General features: G+C 42.6%; 5 protein-coding genes across 5 annotated transcripts; 2 read left to right on the plus strand and 3 right to left on the minus strand.

Annotated features, from left to right (window-relative positions):
* Positions 1 to 2,092: 2,092 nt before the first annotated feature.
* On the minus strand, positions 2,093 to 4,553 carry LOC131264416 (hatching enzyme 1.2-like). The gene is made up of 5 exons (XM_058266719.1): positions 4,436 to 4,553; positions 2,897 to 3,094; positions 2,518 to 2,832; positions 2,314 to 2,456; positions 2,093 to 2,248 (listed from the first exon to the last, which is right to left on the minus strand). The coding sequence occupies exons 1-5, from the start codon at positions 4,551 to 4,553 to the stop codon at positions 2,093 to 2,095; spliced, it is 930 nt and encodes a 309-aa protein (XP_058122702.1).
* Positions 4,554 to 5,128: 575 nt separating this feature from the next.
* LOC131264417 (hatching enzyme 1.2-like) lies at positions 5,129 to 6,501 on the minus strand. Its single transcript, XM_058266720.1, has 5 exons — positions 6,387 to 6,501; positions 5,964 to 6,158; positions 5,572 to 5,889; positions 5,360 to 5,502; positions 5,129 to 5,293 (listed from the first exon to the last, which is right to left on the minus strand). The coding sequence occupies exons 1-5, from the start codon at positions 6,499 to 6,501 to the stop codon at positions 5,129 to 5,131; spliced, it is 936 nt and encodes a 311-aa protein (XP_058122703.1).
* Positions 6,502 to 9,303: 2,802 nt separating this feature from the next.
* Positions 9,304 to 13,045, plus strand: LOC131266055 (3'-5' RNA helicase YTHDC2-like). Its single transcript, XM_058268405.1, has 3 exons — positions 9,304 to 9,531; positions 9,630 to 10,745; positions 10,816 to 13,045. The coding sequence occupies exons 1-3, from the start codon at positions 9,336 to 9,338 to the stop codon at positions 12,792 to 12,794; spliced, it is 3,291 nt and encodes a 1,096-aa protein (XP_058124388.1). The 5' UTR covers positions 9,304 to 9,335; the 3' UTR covers positions 12,795 to 13,045.
* Positions 13,046 to 14,180: 1,135 nt separating this feature from the next.
* On the plus strand, positions 14,181 to 15,313 carry LOC131264418 (astacin-like). The gene is made up of 4 exons (XM_058266721.1): positions 14,181 to 14,292; positions 14,377 to 14,577; positions 14,648 to 14,965; positions 15,072 to 15,313. The coding sequence occupies exons 1-4, from the start codon at positions 14,181 to 14,183 to the stop codon at positions 15,311 to 15,313; spliced, it is 873 nt and encodes a 290-aa protein (XP_058122704.1).
* Positions 15,314 to 17,013: 1,700 nt separating this feature from the next.
* Positions 17,014 to 20,420, minus strand: LOC131264419 (ionotropic receptor 21a). Its single transcript, XM_058266722.1, has 5 exons — positions 19,303 to 20,420; positions 19,055 to 19,216; positions 18,746 to 18,987; positions 18,342 to 18,675; positions 17,014 to 18,031 (listed from the first exon to the last, which is right to left on the minus strand). Exons 1-5 carry the CDS (start codon positions 20,418 to 20,420, stop codon positions 17,014 to 17,016), a joined length of 2,874 nt encoding a protein of 957 aa, XP_058122705.1.
* Between the last annotated feature and the right edge of the window lie 1,275 nt (positions 20,421 to 21,695).

Below are 21,695 nucleotides of genomic sequence, written 5' to 3' on the forward strand. Positions count from 1 at the left end.
GATTGATGGTTTTGCAAATTTCGTCCTTTGGTTAATGCTTACATTTTTCTTTCCTAAATGTTGGTACCGATCTTTACCTTTCTTTACCGTTCAACATTAGGTTTAAGTAGCAAAATTTTCTCATAAAACTCCATTTAGATGTTTTTTTTTATATAAAGGGATACATTTTTGAACGAACAAATAGACAAAAATACCTCAAAATACAGAAACGGAGCGGATTACGCAGTAAAGCTACCAGACTTTCCGGAGGCGCAGGATTTGTTTGTTTATTGGTTTGTTTTGGTCGAACCGGTGTGTTGTACAGTTTCTTGTAGAACGTTGAAAAGCACACAAGAGTATTCTTATGATCTCCGGTCAGGTCAACAGGGGAGGAGTAGCAGGTAGTGTTAGTCCACCTTACGAATGCTGAAATGAAACTTTAACTAATGAAAATAGAGAACAAATAATCAAAGTTGTGAAAATTGCAAATCAATTATTTGATAAGTCTATCTTTTTCCGTGTCCTACAAGGTACTGTTCGGCAGAGACAGACATACATTAACCGATTCACTCGATAGTTGAGCGTGATGTTAAGCACAAAGGGAAAAAATCGGTAATGAAAAAAATAAACAAAAGTGGTGAATGAGCGAGAGAAACACAGGAAAAAGGAAGAAAAAAGAAGATATAGAGATATACAGCTGGATACAAACGATATATTTAATATTTATATCAAGCGTAACGCATGTAGTAATAGAAGAAGAAAACAAATTAAACAAACACAGAGATCAGTTATGTCGAAATTAACCATTTTTAAGACTCGAACTTATAAGTACTGTAGTATCGGTAGATCGAAGAAAACTCGTATGTCCCCTTTCTGCGGGGCAAAGAGCGTAGATTTTCATAGAGCACATCAATTTGAAAATTAAAATAAAAAGAAAAACGAAAACAAGTAAACATAACCAGACAAGTTTCACGTCGATATATTTTTTATCGAAACAAGGTAAACAAACAAAATAAAACATTGCAACCTCATCCATAAGTGTGCACAATTGTGGCTGCTAGCCAGCACTCTTGTACGGTGTATCAGGCAAAAGCTAAGCGTATCTTAATAACATTAAAAGAAACAAACTCAAATTACAATAAGCCCAAACGAGACTTTTTTGCTATACAATTTCACACATTAGAGGGGCCCAGATCCAGATCACGAACATAAACCGCGACACTCGGTGATCCCAAGGTAGAACGGTAAAGCACGCTGGGCGGAAGTAAATTCTGCACAGTCCAATGAAAGGATAGCGTGGACAGACGGAACAGAGCTTCTCCGTGGAAAACACCACCGAAACACACATATACACACACACACACGCACAGAGAAACGTTTGCAAAATGAACATAACCACACACACGAAGACACATTGACATGCATACAACAACCGTATCTAATCGTCCTGATGAAGGAAACAAGTTTAAATTAAAAAGAAAAAAAAAATAAGCGCAAAGAAACCGTTTACCAACAATCGAAGGTTTGTTTTTCAATTCGAGAGAATCGTCGAAGAGTTGTTTCAGCCCGATCATTCGACGACACTGAAAATAGTTTTGTTCCGCCTTATTTCAAATGTATGACGCTTTTTCCTTTGCTGAAAGGTATGAAGTTTTCTTTTTCGCGAAGAAAGATAAACAAAATTACATAAAGGAGAAATACTTGAACGTAAAGCGAAGGTAACGAAGAGAGAGATTGACAGTGAGAGTGTTTTAGTCTAAGTTTAAACTAATTCGAACAGCACATTAGCGCCAAAAGGCAGATGGCGAAATTGTTTTTGTTTATTCGAAAACATTTTTCTGTCGACTATGTTTTGAAAATTCTACAATAAAAAAAGCCACAAAGCTAAACAAACGACATCGGCAATATGTATGTATAATATATCTTTAAAATTGTACGTATAAGTGAACATTCGTTCGTCGGATGGTGCAGAAGAAAGTGTATAAAAAACCCCTTATTCTTTGAGAAGAGAAATAAGAATACTTTAAAAAACATTACATCTCTTTGGACATTATTTTATTTATTTGAATTGGGTTAAGATATGTGGAAAGAAATGTGATCGTAATTTAGTAAATTATTCCTTTGGCCGTATCATAGGAATTTGGTACGGGTTGAATATGTACTTGACCGTGTCCAACGAGTTCTTGTTCCGACAGTAGCGATAGTTGATGGCTGCGATGTCTGACGGACTGAGGGTTGTATTTCCAAAGTCGTCTTTATCATACGGTTGCTTTGGAAGAGGAACGTTACGCGTTCAGGGATAAATGGTAAAAAAATAACGGATAGTCTGCTTACCAAATTCTCCATCACCGGATATTTTCGGTTCTGTGCTCCTGCGTACCGGCTGTAGTGCATAATGCTTCCGTAATCGTACGAGATGTTGTACGTCTCGACGTTTGTCTCACGCTTGCCAAAGTTGACGTTAAAGAACGTGTCCGCTGTAAAAATCAGGTGCAAACGATGAACCAACACCTCTTGATTCACTGGCTCTTTTCTTACTCTGAAACTCCGGCTTAAAGGCGTCCCGGTTGATGCGGATATAGTCGTCCCGATCCGGTCGGCTCATCTCATGCAAGAAGCCCAAAATGTGCATCAGCTCGTGGATCGGTGTACCGCGGGTCAGGCAGGCAGGGGCCTGCAGGTTCATCCTGTTCTTCGAGTTGTCCAACTGGCGCCCCAGCGAGGAGTGGCAGCCGGACGGGCGGTTTATGATCGTCACGAAATACTCCGCCCTCGGGTTCGGTACGAACCGAACACACGTATTGACGTGGAAGACCTGCATCGCTCGTTCGATCGTGAGCATCTCACTTGGCGCTGGAGGGAAACGTTCGCAATATAGCGGATTCTACTTACGATGGCAAGCGTGTGGAATACTCACTGAAATTACCCCTTACGAACCCATATGGTACGACCGCGTTAGGCCAAAGCGAGTAGGTCTGATACTCGGCGAGCGACAGCCGATCCTCACCGGATGGCGCAGGAAGCATAATGTCTCCCTCGTAGTAATGGCCGTAGCCAAGCTCGTGGGCCGGCGGTTGATCTGTTGCGTTGCTGTCATAGTGTTGAACTATCTTTCCTGCGATTGTAATCGTGAAGATCAATTAAAACCAGCTATCAAAAATTGTCCCAGAAAAACAGGGGTATCGAATAAAATCAACCTTTTGGGCAGTGTTACTGAAATAGTAAAATATTGCAGCTAAGGGCAGAATAATGTACGGATTTGTCAATCTGAATTGTGATCGACTTTAGACTTATATCAATTTCAAGTTCCATTGCATTATCTGGGTAGAGAGAGAGAGAGCGAGAGAGGGTCTGTATAATCATGTGTACACATTGTCGCGTAATACCCTCGTAATACCCATCATCACGTAATATCCTTTTTTGCGTATAACATCCCCGATACTTTGGATTCATTTTACAAAAGACTAATTCAATACTATTCTTCTTTTCGAAAATTTGCTTATATAACAATAGTTTTGTGAATAAACCAAAAGCTGATACTGGATGGTTTTTCTCTGATTGAAAAATTTATCCCTTCATTTTAGATGCTCATCGTCACTTTCATCATCATTAACAACTGTCATATTTGGTTAATGTCGAGTTTGTAATTTAAAAAAATTCTATTTAAGTAATTTTTTAAAGTAATTTTTTAATCGTTTTAAATTGTTTCGATCCTTTTCGCTTTCGTCCCAGTGCTGGATAAGTTTATTTTAATAAATTAACTGCTTAGTTAATTTAAAAAAAATAACCACCTAATTAATTGAAAACATTCAACTTACGAGAGTTCCGAGTTAATAAGTCAAACCTAGCGGTAAACTGGTTTTGTTAGTTTAATACCACCCCTGGTTCTTGATGCGTTCATTGTAGATTAAGAAACAAAATTCAGCTTTGTACCAGAAGTAGAACACAAATTCACAACAGAGCATTGTGCAAAACACTAGATAGGACAGGTGAGAAAAGAACATGTAAACTTGTTGATAAATCCTAGGCTGATCATACAATTAACGATTCTTAGACATTCAATTTCTATTTCCAAGTTTCCAGATTTCTTTGAAATGTTGCTACAATGGTAAGCTTTTAAAACCAAAACGATATGTTTATAACAAAATAACGTTTTGTTCGTTAAATTCCTTTTCAGTCATTCACGTGGACAACGAAAAGTAGTGATACTTGCAACACGCCAAAAAAGTTAATAGGTGTAGATAAACAAACGTTAAAAATATGAAAATTGTGAATAAATATAATTTTATCATATTTAACAAGCAAGCTGGATTGACCTCTTTCGCGTACGATGCCAGTAAAAACCTGAAACTCTCTCGTGTTAAATCTCCGTTTTGCAATCATAACTTTAGGCCCATTACTGGTTCTTGGAAACCATTTATCACAGTTGATGCTGTCCGGCAGTCTATCTGCTTACCTAGCTCATAGCTGTCCGTATGATATAACTGCCCCAAACAGCGTTTTTCACCGACGATCAGCACTAGACCGACGATGGCCACTAGTTGCAGTGTCCCTATGGAAGCACACTGTCGCATGCTACAAACTTTTCCTTGTGGGAAATAACTTTTCTGTCCACTGTTGGGACTGGTTATTTATATGGTTTTATCTTTAGAAATGTGGGGTTTGGGGGGTGTCCTCATGCAAACGGGGACAGCGGGTTTAAGATACCAAAATGATTACGGTGGTTTGATCAGGGCTGTCGAAGGTGGAAGAATGGTTTCGATGTTCGTATCATTTATTGTTCTGTACGTGAATAGATTAAAAAAAAGTAAAGCTTTACAGGATTTTTCCAAACGCTTTTTATAGTTTTAACGTTTTTATGTAATTTATTTTCGTACGTTTGACACTTCTGACCTTTTGGCAAGCTAAATACGCCACTCGTTCGTTCGGCCTACCTTTTTTGCCAGCCGGTAGCGGGGAAAATTAATGCATATTGATTTTCGAATTAGAACGACGGAAAGGTGGTATTTTCAATTAATTTGCCTATCAACATTATCGGTAGAAATAGGTTGGATAGGAAAGGTTTTCTTCCAAACGCATACCTGCACCGGAAGTTGTATGCATTTTGCTACCGTAGCTGCACAATGCCGGCAGCGCCTGTGTGTTTCGTCTAAATGAAAGAGCTGAACGTTGGAAGAGGGTTGGACACGGGATAGAACGGTCGCTGGGACGCAATGGATTGACTGATTGCATTTCGGCAGTAGCGTGAGTTAACTGCATCGATGTCCGACTGGCTGAGCGTATGGTGACCAAAGTCCGGTTCGCTGTATGGTTTCTGGACAAAAATGCAGAATGGTTGAAGTCAGTTGCAAGTAAAGCACTTTTGGTGATTGACATTTACTTTGTTCATCAGTATCGGATACCGGCGATCTCGGGCACCTGCATAGCGCGTGTAGTGCATGATGCTACCGTAGTTGTACGGGATATGGTATGTTTCGACGTTCCGCTCAAACTTGGCAAAGTTCGTGTTGTAGAACGCATTCGCTGGTGAAGTAAAAAAAGAAACTTGTCATACAAACAAAGTTCAAGGGTTGCTTCTTGACGCTGTCTTACTTTGATACTCCGGCTTGAGCGCGCTCCGGTTGACGTAGACGTACTCGTCCCGGTCCGGTCGGCTCACCTCGTGCAGGAAGCCGAGCACGTGCATCAACTCGTGGATCGGAGTTCCGCGGGTTAGACAGGCAGGTGTTTGCAGATTCATCACATTCTGGCCGTTGTCCAACTGCCTGCCGACGGAGGCGTAGCAGCCCGCATTGTTGCTCGTAATCCGCACGTAGTGCTGAGACTGTGGAGTCCTCGGCATAAACCGCACACAGGTTCTCGTGTGGAACACATTCATCGCCTCCTGAATCGTGCGGATCTCGTGCGGTTCTTGGGTTGGGCGGTTGAGATAACGGATCAATTCTAGGCTTCCTTTTGGTATGACCCTCCTTTGGCGTACTTACTGAATGATTTCGATGATATAAGGTACGGCACGATCGCGTTTGGCCAGCGGGAGGATGTTTGCTCCTCGGACAGCGACAGCCGGTTCTGGCTTCGGGGCGCTGGTAGCATGATGTCCCCTTGGTAGTAGTAGCCGAAACCGAGCTCGTGCGCCGGCTGCTGGTAGAACCGGCTGTCATACTCCTGCACCAGACGACCTACGACGCACGAAAAAGTAGCGCAGAACAATTTGTCTATCAATCTTCGCAAGCACCGATCAATTGGCACGACCACCATCACCTGGAGCACTTTTCAAACGCTGTTAGCGATCACCTAGAACTTGCTATTTGTCTTACAAAACGCACTTGTCGGTATTAAAGAAAGGGTCTAGGGTTCTTTCTCATCTCGCACACACACACACACACACACACGCACACGCTACTTACCAACTTCGGCGCTTTCCGACCGATACGTCTGCCCCGAGCAATGTTTGACACTACTGGCCACTAAACCGAACGTTACTAGCGTTCTTAGTGCGAAGACAGGTAACGCAGCCGCCATGTTGGATCCCTGGGCACACGAGACACGATCCGACCGACCGTCGTTTGATGGCGTTTGGTGACGATTGGCGCGTCGATTCGCGAGCCGTGAGATATTTATATTTGCCCCACTCTGACGATTTCGGCTGCCCAACGGTGGGCGCATATGGACGGACATAATTGTGACACGAGGCTACCGAGGTGCAAAAATCGATCAAAACCCCGATCGTGTAAGGTGGCCATGCCGTACGGGAAGGCTTATTTCGATAGGGTTCATTAACAGGGGGAGAGGCATACACGATCAATTTCAACCTAAATCCAGACTGAAAGTACTACTGCGGAGGGTGTGGGAAACACAGTACTGACCGAAAACATGGACCTGAAAACAATTCTCGATCGTTAGAAGATGAAAAATATTGTTAAACAATACAATTAGGTTCTTAGCTAATTCAAAAAGTTTTTTAAAAATGGTATTTTGGTCTTTTGACTCACATTTTATGACATGACTTCGGCGACACTTGTGGCTATTTTCCATTACCTACTGTAGTGCCTATCATAACAAAATCAAACTAAAAGAAAGCATTGTGACATATATTTTACGCCTCGACGTATGCCAATATCCCTCTCCTCGATCGTGGAAAGATATTAAAGGGCCTCGGGGAGGCCCTACGGAAGCTAATGGAGCAATTATGCCACCATGAATTGAGGAAACGCTAACGACTTCACAGTGTCCCGTTCCCAAGCCGTCCGTCTAATTCCACTCTAATTGTGTCGTGTGCAAGTGCAACAAGAAATAGAAACAAAAAGTGTTTTGCGCTTATTAACCCTCACCTAAGGGACTAGATTTTAATTGACCAACTAACGTGTGACTGCTCTACATAATTTGACCGAATTGTACCAAACACCGAACCCAATGAATCAAACTCCGGCCATGGCTTGATCTTGAAAGGAGGATAAACGTACGTCGGCTTCCGATATGGGGTAAAATGGGGAGGGTAGCACTGCACGGTACAATTGTTGGCAAGACATTCCCGGTGCCTATTGGACAGTGCTTTTATCCGGTTGGTTGCGGTGGCATTAGGGGAAACCATTGTCACCAATTAGGGCGTTATCTAAGTCGTTGCGGCGCACAAAACCGGTCGTAATGCCGGCAAGTGTCAAGTGGTAGCAAATTTTAGATCACTTGTTTTGTACCTATAAGTAGCCCCAATGTTCTCATAATTTCTACGCTTTATGGTTATTTAACTGTTGATTGGTTTACTGTGTTTGGGGATTGTGTTATGTCGATAATTGAACTAAGATGTTGTTGGCAGCCGCTAGATTACAGCCCTCAGTCGAAAAATATTTTCGTAGCTCCCTTCGCTAACATTTCTTAAATTATCAAATAAAAAAAATCGAATAATACCACTAAAAGCTTCAAATAAAAAAAAACTAAAAAAACTTTTACGAACACTCTTTTCAAAGGGTCATTTATCACATTTTTAACGTTTAAATCAGTAAAAAAAATATTTCCAATTTGGCATTTTTAACCTAAATTTCAAACTACAAATTCCCTATCTGTAGAAGGCTGTCTCTTTCGATACAGTTTTTCTCTCAAAAATATAAAAAGATGCGTTTGATTGAATTGAATAGTGTGCCTTGAATGACCCTTTGATTTAAGGTTTCATATGGCCGGTCGGTGCAAGGACTATAAAGTTACTTATGTTTATTTCAGCGATAAATTATTTTCCTGGTGTTATTCTGGGCAATCGAGGATCCGCCACAGCCGAGCGGTAGCGCCGGTTATAAAAACGACCAATGCCCCCCCGGGGCTCACCAACTTCACGCTATGGATTTGAATCCAAACCGACCCTTCCCGGTACGTGAAGACTGACTATCCACGTACAAAAGGAAAATAAGTCTAGTAAGCCCTTAACATGTTAACCCCCATGTCAGCCCATGGGGACTGACGGTGAAGTTTCCGTTCACGCCACGTCGGCCCCTAGGGACTAACGAATTCATGAGTCGCGTCGGTCCGTTAGTATCAGTCCGCCAGTGTGCATCATTTTCATGCACTCTCTTCGTTTCTTCCTGTCCACTTCGTTTCGTTTCCCCGGTGCGTATCGTGACAGTGACATCGAAACGAAATTAACGGAACGGTGTCACAAAATGGGCTAGGCGGTTAACGTGTTAAAAGGCAGGCATGAGCAAGATGATCGTTACGCCAACCAAAAGAAGAAGATTATTAGCTTGGTCTTTAGTTCTCTCTCATATTTTTAATTTTTCCAAAGACTAGCAATCACGAACAATCCTTTGTTGTACTAATTGGTATGTTTTACATGTTCTGTAATTTGAGGGCCCTGGGATTAGAAATTTTAAATGGTGGCAAAGGAACCTCCAACACGTGTTGGAAATTTCAGCCGTTATTTCAAATTGTTACAAATCTGGTTGATACTTGTTCAAGCAACCTTGATTATGAGATTTGTTTTGATCTTTCAGGCAACACTGCTGTCAATTTCGTTCTGTGCCTGTTCAATAGTGGTGGGAAATCCGGTCTCAGATCCGGATCTCCTATCCTAAGTACACTTACAGCGTTTCAAACTAATTGCTTGGGTTGACCACGTTGGTTCATGCAAGTTATACCGATAGTTTCTAATAAGAGAGAACTTTTGATTATGCTTCAAAGTCAAATCTGATCGAATCACAAACGAATGAAATCTGATTAATATCCTTCAAATGAAATCCAATTTATTTTTAAATTCCGCCTAAAGATCGAATCTTAGAATCTTCGGAATCTGATTGTGCCATCACTAGTACGGTTTCCTAACTCCGAAGTGAAGCACTTTGCCACAAAGTTTTCGCATCTATTCCCTAAAAATGGCTTCTAAAAGCAAAGTTATCATTAAAATTGAAGAAGACATTCGAATATTCATACATCGACAGATTGATCTGTTCCTTCAAGATGAGCATCAAACGGAGTTAGACTTTCCTGCAACTCTTACAAACCTTCATCGCGCCTATATCCATGAATATGTTAAAAACAAACGCTTGAAGTCCAAATCCCACGGAAAAGGTAATGTAACTTGTAGTGATTTTGTCAAAAACTGTGATCAGTTGTGTGGCGGTTTCCATAAACTAAACAAATCTTGCATACTTTTTGTCCACAACCAGGTGATGGACGATATCTGTCCATCTACAAAATGAGCATAGCAGCTGTCACCCATGAGGACACCATCCTGAAATTGGCACCGGAAACAACCGATATTTTATTTGAGCTTCAAAAGGGATACAAGACCGCCGGAACGCTTGAGTCGAGTTCGAGAAAACAGAACACAACGCGGACGAATTCTATATTTTTGACATCGGTTCCCCCGACTGTTCCTCCGTCGTTAAAGGCGCTGTCTGACGTGCTGGACGATCGTAAAAGATTACCGATATCTCAGTTTCATGATATCATTTTAAAGTGCGGCCTGCAAAATCAAGTGTTGATCATATCCGGTAACACTGGGTCAGGAAAAACCACACAAGTGCCCCAGTTTATCATGGAAGACGCGGCCCGAAAACATGCCCCCTGCCGGATTATTTGTACCCAACCGAGACGGATCAGTGCAGTAACCGTCGCCGAACGAGTTTGCGTCGAAAGAAACGAGAAACTGGGCGATACGGTTGGATATCAGATAAGGTTGGAAAGCCGATTGAAACGCACGACCAATTTGGTGTTTTGCACCAATGGTATTTTGCTGCGTTGTCTTATGGGCAAAATCGCATCCAAATTTTTGAAAAACATTACACACATAATTATTGACGAAGTCCATGAACGGGATCAATATTCAGACTTTCTGCTGATTGCATTGAAAGATAATCTATCCTGCCATCCCCATGTGAAGGTCATTTTAATGTCTGCCACCATAGAGTCCAACACATTTTCCAATTATTTCAACAACTGCCCAGTGATTGAAATACCGGGAAGACTTTTCCCGATACAGAGCTTCCATCTGGAAGATATTTTGTTCAATATTGACATTTACAATAACACCGTTAAGGATGTGAAGAGGAAATTGGTGGCAAATTTAGAGCAGCAGCACAGTAGGACGCAAATGCCAGCCATCGCAAACATGGACGATGAAACCATACTGCTAATGAATGACATACTGGAAGTTTGCTGGATCGAAAATAGCCCGGAGGGTTTCCATAGCTTTTTCGCGCTAATTGACGAGGAAATCGGCCCGATCGATTTTCAGCACACGGAAACAAAAATGACTGCCCTCATGATAGCTGCGGCCAAAGGTATGGTGGCCTTAATTTGATAATGGGTAATACCATGTTTAATTAACCGTTTTTTTTTCTTTCATTTCAGGTCATACGGAAATAGTGAAGAAATTGTTGAATATGGGCGCCAATGCTTTTATGAAAGAGAAGCATAACTACACGGCCTACGACTGGGCTTGCTTTGTGCACGGAAACAGCTCATGTTCGGAATTGCTAAAAAGTGCTCTACATCAATCGGAACCCCCATTCTCGCGTTCATTGACAGCGAACAGCACGAAGGTACTGTTGGATGCGTACCACACATCGGTCGGTGATGAAAAGATCGACCACAATTTGATAGTCGATGTTATTTTGTATATCTGCCGCAACCAACCGGAAGGTGGCATACTGGTATTTCTGCCCGGATATGAAGATATTCAAGAACAGTTCGACTTGCTGATGAGCCGAGTATCGAGCTTGTTCCATTTGAAAGTGTTCATGCTGCACAGTAAAATGCAAACCAGCGATCAACATTCCGTGTTCAAACCCGTCCCGCAAGGTGTGCGAAAAATAATTCTCGCTACCAATATTGCCGAAACGTCCATCACGATGGACGATGTTGTGTATGTGGTGGACAGTGGCAAGGTGAAGCAAAAATACTACGATTCGCTAACATCCACCACATCGCTAGCGGCCACGTGGATATCACAAGCGTGCGCCACGCAAAGGGCAGGCCGTGCCGGACGTACGAAACCGGGCAAATGTTTCCGGCTGTATAGCCGCACGCGGCTAGGAGCGTTCGATCAGTTCACGCTGCCGGAAATTATGCGCGTGCCGCTGAACGAAATATGTTTGCAGGCAGCGCTCATAACGAAGGATGTATCGATACACGAGTTTCTCAATAAGGCTATTCAGGCACCGTCCGCCACAAGCATTAAGCAGAGCATACGATACCTGCAAAAGGTTGGTGCACTGGACGACGAAGAAAGCGTCACCGATCTCGGCTACATCCTGGCCGAGCTGCCGGTCGATGCGAGGCTAGGGAAAATGCTTCTTTACGGCATACTTCTCAAGTGTTACGATCCGGTACTGCTCATAGTGAGCATATTAAGTATTAACGACATTTTCGTGATTCCATCGTTCGCTGGAGACAAGGAAAAGGCGAAGAAAGTACGACGCGAGCTGGCAGAGGAATCGTTCAGTGATTGCTTCTGCTTCCTTCGAGCGTACCAACGTTGGAAGGATTTGCGATCTCCGGGAAGCCAGCGGGACTTGTGTAATCGACTCTTTCTGAGCCACAGCAAGCTTACTATGGTGGATGATCTGCGTAATAAGCTTCACGCACATTTGTGCTCCGTTGGCATTGTGAAACGGTATGGCCCAGGAGGCATGGAGGATATCAACGAGTTCTCCAACAACTGGAGTTTAGTGAAGGGATGCCTGTTGGTGGGCCTGTACCCAAATGTTTGTTATTTGGAAAAATATTCCAAAACCATGAAGACACGGTTTGAGAAGAAAATTTTCATTCATCCATCGTCGGTGCTCGGCGAAAAGACAATGAAGCGGGCGAAGGACAAGAAGGACAGCTCCATTTGGTTGCCGAGTGAATGGATTACGTTCGAGGAAAAATACAAATCTGGCCGAGGTTCCATGATTCGCTGCAACACGGTCGTGTCGTCGCTATTGATAGCCATTTTCGCCGGTCCATTGCATTTGGATGAGTCCGAATGTTTGATAGAGTGTGAGAACACGGACTCGATGAAATGTAAGATTGCCATCGACGATTGGATTAATTTAACGGTGGAGGCCAAGTATGCCAAGGCAGTGCTACATACAAGGCGGTTGGTGCATGAATTATTTCTTAAATTTATAGAAAACCCTCGTACACATCAACTGTCTGCGCGTGATCATGCCATCATCAAATGCTTGGGGCAGATACTTCTGCATGAAGACCGTGCATTAGAGCTGACAAACAGTTTGGAAACGATCGTGGGCGCGAATCGCAGGGGTGGATCCAAAATGCAAGACGTACATTGGAAAGCGGAAGGTTTTAGAAACAATGTTCATTCATATGTTACACGAAAATAATTATCAAATCATATGATACTAGTCCATGCTACTGATACATGGTATTGATAATGAATTGCATTACATTTAAAATCTGTGAAGTATTCTTAATTGGCAATTACATTATGTAAATAAAATCAGTAACAAGCACAAAAGATAAAGTCCAATAACTGTAGATAAAACCTTAAATTGTTTCATATTGCAGCTCACAATGGATCCGAAAATTGGACAGCGTGAATATGTTTGAACAATACTATGAATAAAATTGCAAACGTTGGGTAACATCAGAAAAAAAACCTTTTCTGTCTGAAACATTGAAGAATCCATCGGGAGGTTACACGTGGGGGTCGTTATGTACGATAAATTATGATACAAAAATGACTTAAACATTGTATTTTTGGTAAGGATATGAAAAACGAAATGTCATACATATGAAATGATAGATTATTGAAACATTACAAAACGTGATCAAATCGATCGATGGATGTATAGCTGAAATGGAAAGGTGATTGAGTTGCACTCTTTTCCTTGCACTCGTTTACCTTTTTTCACTCTTTTTGCCGTTTTTATGTTTGTTTTTTCGCTAAAATAAGAATTCGTTTCTCTTTTCATCAGATGGTTTTGATTCTGATGTGGTTTAGTACCGATACTAGCGAAGAGTTTGGAGGGATTTTTAAATCCTTTTCTAAAATTTAATTTTTTAAAAAATAATCTATGTGTTGTGCCCGACTCGCTACTTAGTTCTTATGCCACCGATTTAGATGATACTAACGTTGCCATTTGCCATCTAGAATAGTGTAATACCGGCTGTAAGTCTAATTGTAGGAAAAGCATTTTGAACGATTTCTACAAAAATCTAAACTACTTAAATATTTAAATATTTTATTCTCATTAATACAGTTAATACACTTACAATAAACTTCTAACAATGAATACAATACAATTTGTGAAAAACCATCACGCTACCGTCAGTCACGTGTCGGTTTTCCGTAACAACGCATAGTACAGAGGGTTTTTGCACGATTTAATGCATCCAAAATATACTCTGAATTGTACATATAAATGATTTCCTGCTAAAGAAGAACAAGAGAAGAAAATCAAAAACAATATTTTAACAAATTACCAAAACAGGTTTGCGCATGTACTGCATTGCCGTTATCGTCTGTTAAAAAATATGCAAATTTAAAAGGGATGTAGTACCTACAGACGTCTGTACGGCAAACCGTTGATAGCTGCCCTTGGATTAGTGGACGATATGCCAAGGGGTGAATGCATTTCGGTTGAGTGATTGATGGACTGGCCAGTTTTTATTTTTTGGATTCCGGGAAAATTATTCGGTATATAAGCTGGTTCGTGCTGCTACATTTAGCATCAGAAGTCGAATCGTCTTCCAGAAGTAACTTGAACATGGCATCGAAGAACTACCTCATCAGCTTCGTGCTGGCCCTCATCAGCCTTTGGAACCTCGCTTTGAGTGCTCAGCCAAAACTTGACTACACCAAACCGAGTGCGGAAGTTGGTAAGAAGGGGTTACAAAAAGGGTTAACCAATATGTGGAGGTTTTGAGGATATTTCTTCAATTCTGTATCTCTATCATTTGTAGGTTTGCGTCTTAAGGGTTACGATCCCAAAACCAGCCCTGGATTTCCTCATGAGTTTGGATTTGGACACTATTACCAGGGAGACATTATTCTAAGACCTACACTGTCGCCTAAGGAAGGGGGTCGGCTTGCACTGAATGATCAATTCGTCATCGAAAAATGGTTCGCTGCTACTGTTCCCTATGTCATCCAGGGGAACTTCAGTAAGTACTATTCGCGTATTTGGTGGAATGCGTGTCTCTTAACTAAAACACCTTGTCTGCTCTCATTCAGCTGAACGGGAACTGGGGCTTCTGCAGGATTCCTTCGCACAGTTTGCCGCACAGACATGCGTCCGTTTTGTGCCCCGCACCAACCAGCTTCACTATGTGACGATCACGAACGCCGACGAGGGCTGCTACTCGTACGTAGGACGCAGTCCTCACAACGAGTACAACCGGATCAACCTGCAGACACCCGAGTGCTTCACGGACGTTGGAACACCGGTGCACGAGATGATGCACTCGATCGGATTTTTCCATGAGTTCACTCGCTATGACCGTGACCAATACGTTACGATCGACACAGCAAATCTCCGTCCGGAATATCAAGGTATATATAACGCTAGTAAAACTGTTTCTAAACTTCTCAACCATAGGTACTAAGTATACAATTGTTCGCCTATCGTATCCTTCCCTTGTTTGCTGAATTTCCTTAGATCCCGATTTCATTGCGACCAACTTTGGCATAATGGATCCTGCTATTACCACAACGTACAACGTTCCGTACAACTATCGCAGTGTAATGCACTACTCGCGCTATGCCGGCGCGATCGGTCTCTGCTGTCCAGTGATAAACAACACCAAACCGTACTTTGGAGACTTTGGTAGCATCGCGGGATTGACGCCTCTCGACACGAAACAGATTAACGCAAAGTACTGTAAGAAATCCGGCTTATGATTTCTTAATTTCTTCGGTCCTTTGGTTTGTTTATTTTGCGACCCAGGCATAAAAATAAATAAAAATACTTTAAGCTGAAATATTGAAATTTTCTATGTGTTTCTTTACTGCATTCAACAGAATGATGATGATTTATATTTTTTAAGTTTCTTCCTAAACCTTCCTTTGGTATGCTTCTGCTACATAGGAGAGTCTGCTACCAATAATATCAATATCATCAGCGTATGCCAGGATCTGGATTGACTTATAGAAGATGGTCCTCGAAGTTTCCACCTCCGAGTCTCGGATGGCCCTCTCTAGCGTTAGGTTGAAGAGTATGCAGGCAAGCCCATCCCCTTGGCGCAGTCCCTTGGTGGTAGCAAAGGAACTTGAGAATTTTCCATCCACCTTCACCTGACAAGTGACGTTGGTCATGGTCATTCTTACAAGTCTGATTAATTTAGCCGGGATTCCAAATGAGCTCATGGCTTGATACAGTTTTACCCTGGCTATGCTAGCATATGCAGCTTTAAAGTCAATGAAGTGATGGAAAGTGTTTTGTTGGTACTCTGCCATCATTTTTTAAGTTTATTGTAGATCAATTTCTGAAAATTTGATGTTCTAAACCAGTGATGTCAAACTCGTTCGACCTCGCGGGCCACATTTTGCCCCAAAATAGGTTCGCGGGCCAAAACGTAAAATTGATTGGATTGATGAAAATATGTTCTTATCAGTGTGGTTTGATCCAAACAGTCAATCGTGTTTAACACCTTCAAATTTTTAAAATATTATATTACTTTTTATAAAATTTACAATTTTTAGTAAAAGATAAATTTTCTTTAACACTATTGTGCATTTTGGTAAAGATAAAAAAAAAGTAAATGTGCATTATTACTACAGCTAACTTATTGCTCCACATCTGTTATTTTATTAAGAATGTAGTTCATGACGTTTGTTTTGTATGAACTCTATTTATTCGCTTGTTTCGAAAATCTGTGTGAAATCAACTGTCAATCGCAATATATCGGCGTGATCTGGATCAAAGTTATATATCACAAAGAATTTTTTGAAATTTACGTTAGTTCAGTTCTCTTGCAATTCATTCAATTCAACAAAAAACATTTTGCTATTCAAACAATAGGTAATACTCAAAGATCCAAACTTTCGATGTATTGCTTCAAAGGGATCGCGGGCCAGATCCGATGTGCTTGCGGGCCGCATGTGGCCCGCGGGCCGTATGTTTGACATCCCTGTTCTAAATGATGGGCTTTACACACCTTTACAAGTATCTTTGGTTCTTTTCCAAAGAGTTTCAGAATTTATTTTTACTTATTAAATTTTATTTCTAATCAATTTGGATTCCTTTTCTCTACCAATTCTTTTCTCTTATTTTATGCCCATACTCGAAACTTGCGCAAGTTTAACAGTTGTTTTACAATTCCAACTTTCTAATTATGGATTGAAGTTTTAAACTGTCAAAGTTTGGTCTGAGTACCTTTTTTCTTCACTATGAATTGTACAGTTAATGTATATGCATGTTAGCTAAACCAAGTTAACACACACGCACACAAACTAAACATGTTTGTCTTTATCCTTGATAGTTTTATATACTATTCTATTTGCAGCATGGAGATCTTTTGATAAAATACTGTTAGTAAGTTTCGGTGTATTTCGAGTTACTGTTATTCATCTGCATGAGAACTGTGCTAAACTTAATGGTTTTAATGAAGAAGCTTCTCTCCAAATGTAGCCTCAATACTTCGTCTTGGCACCGTCAAGGTATTTCCTGTGTCTACGAGGGCACGCGCATTGATCTCAGCCATCACTTCCACATCGTTTCGGACTCGTGGCCCTCTGTGTGTCAGGCCGCTGGTTCCTTCACCCGATACAGACGAACCACTGTCCAGGAACTTGAACATCTGTCCAACCTCACGTTCCACTACCGAACTGAGGCTATGCCGGTGTTTGCCCTTATTTCGCGCGACCGTCCTCTGGGCTTCCTCTTCGGACATCAGCTGCCCCTCGATGAAAACGATGGTTGAATGGCGTCGGTCTGGTCCATTGTACAGATCCTGCATCGTGTGCGAGCTCACCTCGGACAGGCATTCGGAAAGGCTACGCTTGTGTACCGACGAACAATCGCTGCGTCCATCCGACCCGGTTTCATTTACGTCGTTGGGATGTTCCTTGGTTAGCTGAATCCGGCGGGCTGCTCGCGCGTTGGTGTCTCCGCTGAGAGTGAACTCCCTGCCACCATTGCGGCCATTACGGGGTGTATCTTCCTTCGCGGAGGAGGTGGTTGAACGTGGCACCGACGTTGGGTCATCACCGGCAGCGGCCGCCTGTAGCCGTTCGGCACGTTCCTTAAGTATTTCCCGACATTTGTTCGTGCACCCGCCGACCCACTCGGAGATCAGTACCCCGAGGGCCACCACGTACCCGAACAGCATTAGCAGAAACATGCCCTCGGTATCGGCCAGCGTGAGGCCGCGCTCTTCCGGAGCGGTGGATCGCAGGACATCACCTACGGATGCCTCCCGAAACCGTCCGTCCTTCGTTTTTACCGTTTCCCACGCCACATCCCGGCTAAGCTTTTTGATAAGACCGACCTCCTGCATGTACAGGATGGCGTTGTTGATCGGGTCGCGGTGGACGGAATTCGGCGGGAAAGTGATAGAAACACCGTACAGGGCGAAGCATTCACGGCTCACGTGTAATCCGTAGCGTTTGTTGGTGAACCTTAAAATTTGAGAGAGTTTTGTAGATATGATTAGAACATGATCTTCAAAGAGTTTCAGATCATTTAAGAACGATTATTCGCTTGTTATAAATTTCTATTTGATCAAGTAGGCACAGGTTTGTGGGACTTCTACTCTATTTAAAGATTGGATAATAACGAGAAATATTACTATGGAATCACGATAATTGGCCGTGTGGAAAACATAAGGAGAACTTCGTCTTCGCTTTCAGCAAAGAGAACTTCTTGATGTGGTTCAAACAACCAGACCACCTGATAAGGGCCTCACAAACCCAAATCGTCCATACGTACTGATGTGAAAGGTTCGATTTCACCAGAAACTCTAATTCCGCCTTTGATCCGATGAATGCGTACGATATCAGGAACGCTCCAGTAACATTCCTTACACCTTCATCGACGCTGCTAACATATCGGATGTCCTTCAGCAAATTGTTGGTCGCCTTGTGGCTTGAGTTCAGGAACCATCGTTCCCAGCCGCCTCGGTCGAGCGTGCCAATGCGGTAAAAGCCTCGGCTCAATTGCTGCACGCTGTCCACACGCTCCGGTTCCACCGGCAAAGTGATGAAGGCGATAATCGAACCCGTATAGCAAGCGGTTATGATGATCGTGAACAACCAGTAGATACCTAAATAAAGCCCACCGAAAGGTAAGTACCAAATTATGAACCTTATTATGAATCCTGGCCAACAACCCACCGATGAGCATGCGTGTCGAAGCCTTCTTTGTGTTGCTCCAGGAGTTTTCACCCTGGAACGTTAGACTGTTCGTGAAGGTACCGAACACGTACCAGAACATGTTCTCGATCTCGCTCCAGTTTCCGAGCAGATGGCGAAGCGTCATTTTGTCCGAGAAGGCAAGGGGGAAGATGGCCAGCAGATAGATGAAGATGATTGCAACCCATACTGGCCACTGGAAAGGTCCTAGAATGGCACGGTATCTGAAAGGGGATTGCACAGTTGGTGAGACACTCCGGAGGAAACTAATGATCAAAGGCTCCGAAATACCTCGGCAGGGCACTGGACATTAGTGTGAGGAAGGCGGCACAGTCGGTTGAATGGGAGACGGACATGTCCGTGACGAGATTTCGCTCGATCGATACGAAGATGCCAGCAAGCCCTATGTCTCCCTGTTTCCGTTGGATCTCGTCCACGACCGCATCGCCGGAGCTTTTGGTCGGAACATAATAAACGATGAATTTGAAGAAGCAAAGCTCCAGAGGAATAAACATGCAAAAAAATGAGTCTTCCCTTACCCCAACTGAGGTTTCGAGGGTTCGACAATATCGAAGGTAAAATTCTGGTACATAGACAACGTGCGCAATATTCGAATCTCGAGACCCTCCCAGCGTATGTTCACATTTCCCACACCGTCCGTTATCAACCGCTTGATAACATACGGTGGCTGATGGGCAGCCATCACCGTAAACCGATGCCCGGCGAATCCTTTGCGCAGCTTCGGTGGAAAAAGGTTCACATTGTTCCGCGAAAACTTGTTCCCGATCCAGGACGTAAGCACCTGCGGCCGGTTAGCACCGAGACCGTCCACGTACAGTTCGTGGGTATAGAGCACGTACGGTTGCTCGTTGTTGATTCGCTTGTCGACCGAGTACGATTCGCCGATCACAAGTAGGTTGATGATATCGCGTGACTGTTTTGCGGCCAGGAACTCCTGTAGCTTCCACTGGCTGGAGCGAGGAATCAGCACGACGTAGCTGTTCAACTGCGGACCGATAACCTTGCGCGTCATCATGACGTCGGCAAGGAACATGATATAACTGCGACACTGCGATCCTGAGGGGTTCAGTATGTCCGGATTGTCCAGTGTGTAGTTTGGCCCGATTCGTCCCGTGATGTAGGTCGTCGGGAAGTTCGTGAACAGCGCTTCTAAGATATAGTTCTCAGTGCTACCGACGTATGTGTCATATAGCACGATCGGTATGCAGCTGTACAAGTACTTTAGGATGATTTTGTTCAACAGCGACACAAGCGACATCGTCTGACGGTTGTCCATGATGACGTGTGCGAAATTACGTTCCCAGATCTGCTCGCGAGTTTTCGGGTTTCCGTAGAACGTCGGATCGACGCGTCTCCGGATGCGATTTATTGCGGCAAGCTCAGAATCTCGCTCCGGGGTGCAATCTTGCGCCGCGCAGGACGATGTTTCATTGTTTGTGTCAAATATCGGATCGAACGCCCCAGTGTAGTAGCCTTCGCTGGCGAGCTCGAAGAACCCACCCGACTCGGCACGACCCTTGTAGTTGATCAGCTGCTCGTTGAAACGTTCTGGATGCCTCACAATAGAGAAAGTGGACACTCTACTCAACAGCACAAACACAATAACGAGAGGCTTTAGAGACCACTCTTGACCCATCTTCGATCTGTTCCGCGTGGACAGCTGAAGCAAGTCGGATGAACTGAAAATTATCCTGAACTGGTTGGCCCTATTATATAGTCTTGCCAGTGGCCAGCGGGTTGCTTGAATCGAACCCCCTTCCGTGAGGTATCCTCAGGTATATGGTTCCGTTTTGATATTTATGAAATAACCCCTTGACCGTAACCTTTTGCTCCGGAAATCGAACTGAGGTTCGAACATGAATGGTTGAGAAGGTTTCGACTACACTACCTCGTCAACACTATCGAGGTACTGCTTTGAACGAGGTTCGTGCCCGGTTCAGTTGTGTAACCGGTTGAGTTTATAGTTATACTCAACAGTAAAACAGTATGAAAAATTTGAAACTATACTTTTATCAATTTTATTTTTTGGTTCTTAGCGGGTTTTAGTTTAAGTTTTCAAACTATGTGCCTAATAAAGCGAGTGTTGTAGAACTTCAAAAACAAAAAAAATACGATTCCCATACAATATTGAAGCTAGGTTTGTCGGTACGTATAGTAACGTAGAGAGTATCTATTAGAATTAAGGTTTCAAAACGATGGATTTGAATTTCATATTATAATATTTTGACGATTTTGGTTTTATTTTTATGATGTACCTTAGTTTCAACACTCATTCCAAAATTTACAGAATTTTCAAAACATAAATCCTTAAATTTGCAACAAAATTTAAAACATACTGGGCATAGAAAAGAAGGTTAAACAAGCATTACTCTCTCCAATACAAATACAAAAATAAATGTTGGATGCTTTTATATTGATTAAAAAATTATTTTATTTTATTTTATTGCTTCGTACTCCGATACACTTACTAACTCGGCTCTTCCGTTTACACTTAACCTGCACAAGAAGTTCTAACAGCTAACAGTAACACAAACGGGCAAAATATTTAAAAAATACATTCACGGTAAAGAACTAAGGGGTGCCACAACGGCGTAACGTTCTAGTTGACGGTTGTATAAGAGGATAAGATAAGCTTCATAAAATACTTATGACGTCATGTCCGGCAGTGGGTCGTAGAGAGCCCTCGCTTTATCGAATTCTATTAACGTAATTTCTAGAGCGAATAATCGAAGAAAAAAAAATGTCACACGTGAAACATCGTGGGCGCTCCATCCTGGGTTTGTAATAAACAAGCAAAATGCCGATTCCATCAAAGGGGTTCGACCGTATTTTCTTGTCCATCTTGTTTCTTCTTGAATGGACTTTGCCTATTGCAACAGACGATCTATTTACAGAAAATATGCACACCTCA

This window comes from Anopheles coustani, chromosome 2 (assembly GCF_943734705.1).
Source record: "Anopheles coustani chromosome 2, idAnoCousDA_361_x.2, whole genome shotgun sequence".
Taxonomy (NCBI): Eukaryota; Metazoa; Arthropoda; class Insecta; order Diptera; family Culicidae; genus Anopheles; species Anopheles coustani.

Coding starts and splice junctions, on each gene's coding strand:
- LOC131264419 (XM_058266722.1), bottom strand. CDS start 20,420: ATGGGTCAAGAGTGGTCTCTAAAGCCTCTCGTTATTGTGTTTGTGCTG. Junction 19,217..19,302: donor CCCTCGAAACCTCAGTTGGG/GTAAGGGAAGAC, acceptor TCCGACCAAAAG/CTCCGGCGATGCGGTCGTGG. Junction 18,988..19,054: donor ATGTCCAGTGCCCTGCCGAG/GTATTTCGGAGC, acceptor ATCCCCTTTCAG/ATACCGTGCCATTCTAGGAC.
- LOC131264417 (XM_058266720.1), bottom strand. CDS start 6,501: ATGGCGGCTGCGTTACCTGTCTTCGCACTAAGAACGCTAGTAACGTTC. Junction 5,890..5,963: donor TATATCATCGAAATCATTCA/GTAAGTACGCCA, acceptor GCCCAACCCAAG/AACCGCACGAGATCCGCACG. Junction 5,294..5,359: donor ATCCGATACTGATGAACAAA/GTAAATGTCAAT, acceptor ATTTTTGTCCAG/AAACCATACAGCGAACCGGA.
- LOC131266055 (XM_058268405.1), top strand. CDS start 9,336: ATGGCTTCTAAAAGCAAAGTTATCATTAAAATTGAAGAAGACATTCGA. Junction 9,532..9,629: donor GTCCAAATCCCACGGAAAAG/GTAATGTAACTT, acceptor GTCCACAACCAG/GTGATGGACGATATCTGTCC. Junction 10,746..10,815: donor CATGATAGCTGCGGCCAAAG/GTATGGTGGCCT, acceptor CTTTCATTTCAG/GTCATACGGAAATAGTGAAG.
- LOC131264416 (XM_058266719.1), bottom strand. CDS start 4,553: ATGCGACAGTGTGCTTCCATAGGGACACTGCAACTAGTGGCCATCGTC. Junction 3,095..4,435: donor TACGGACAGCTATGAGCTAG/GTAAGCAGATAG, acceptor TTACAATCGCAG/GAAAGATAGTTCAACACTAT. Junction 2,833..2,896: donor GTTCGTAAGGGGTAATTTCA/GTGAGTATTCCA, acceptor GTTTCCCTCCAG/CGCCAAGTGAGATGCTCACG.
- LOC131264418 (XM_058266721.1), top strand. CDS start 14,181: ATGGCATCGAAGAACTACCTCATCAGCTTCGTGCTGGCCCTCATCAGC. Junction 14,293..14,376: donor CAAACCGAGTGCGGAAGTTG/GTAAGAAGGGGT, acceptor TATCATTTGTAG/GTTTGCGTCTTAAGGGTTAC. Junction 14,578..14,647: donor TGTCATCCAGGGGAACTTCA/GTAAGTACTATT, acceptor GCTCTCATTCAG/CTGAACGGGAACTGGGGCTT.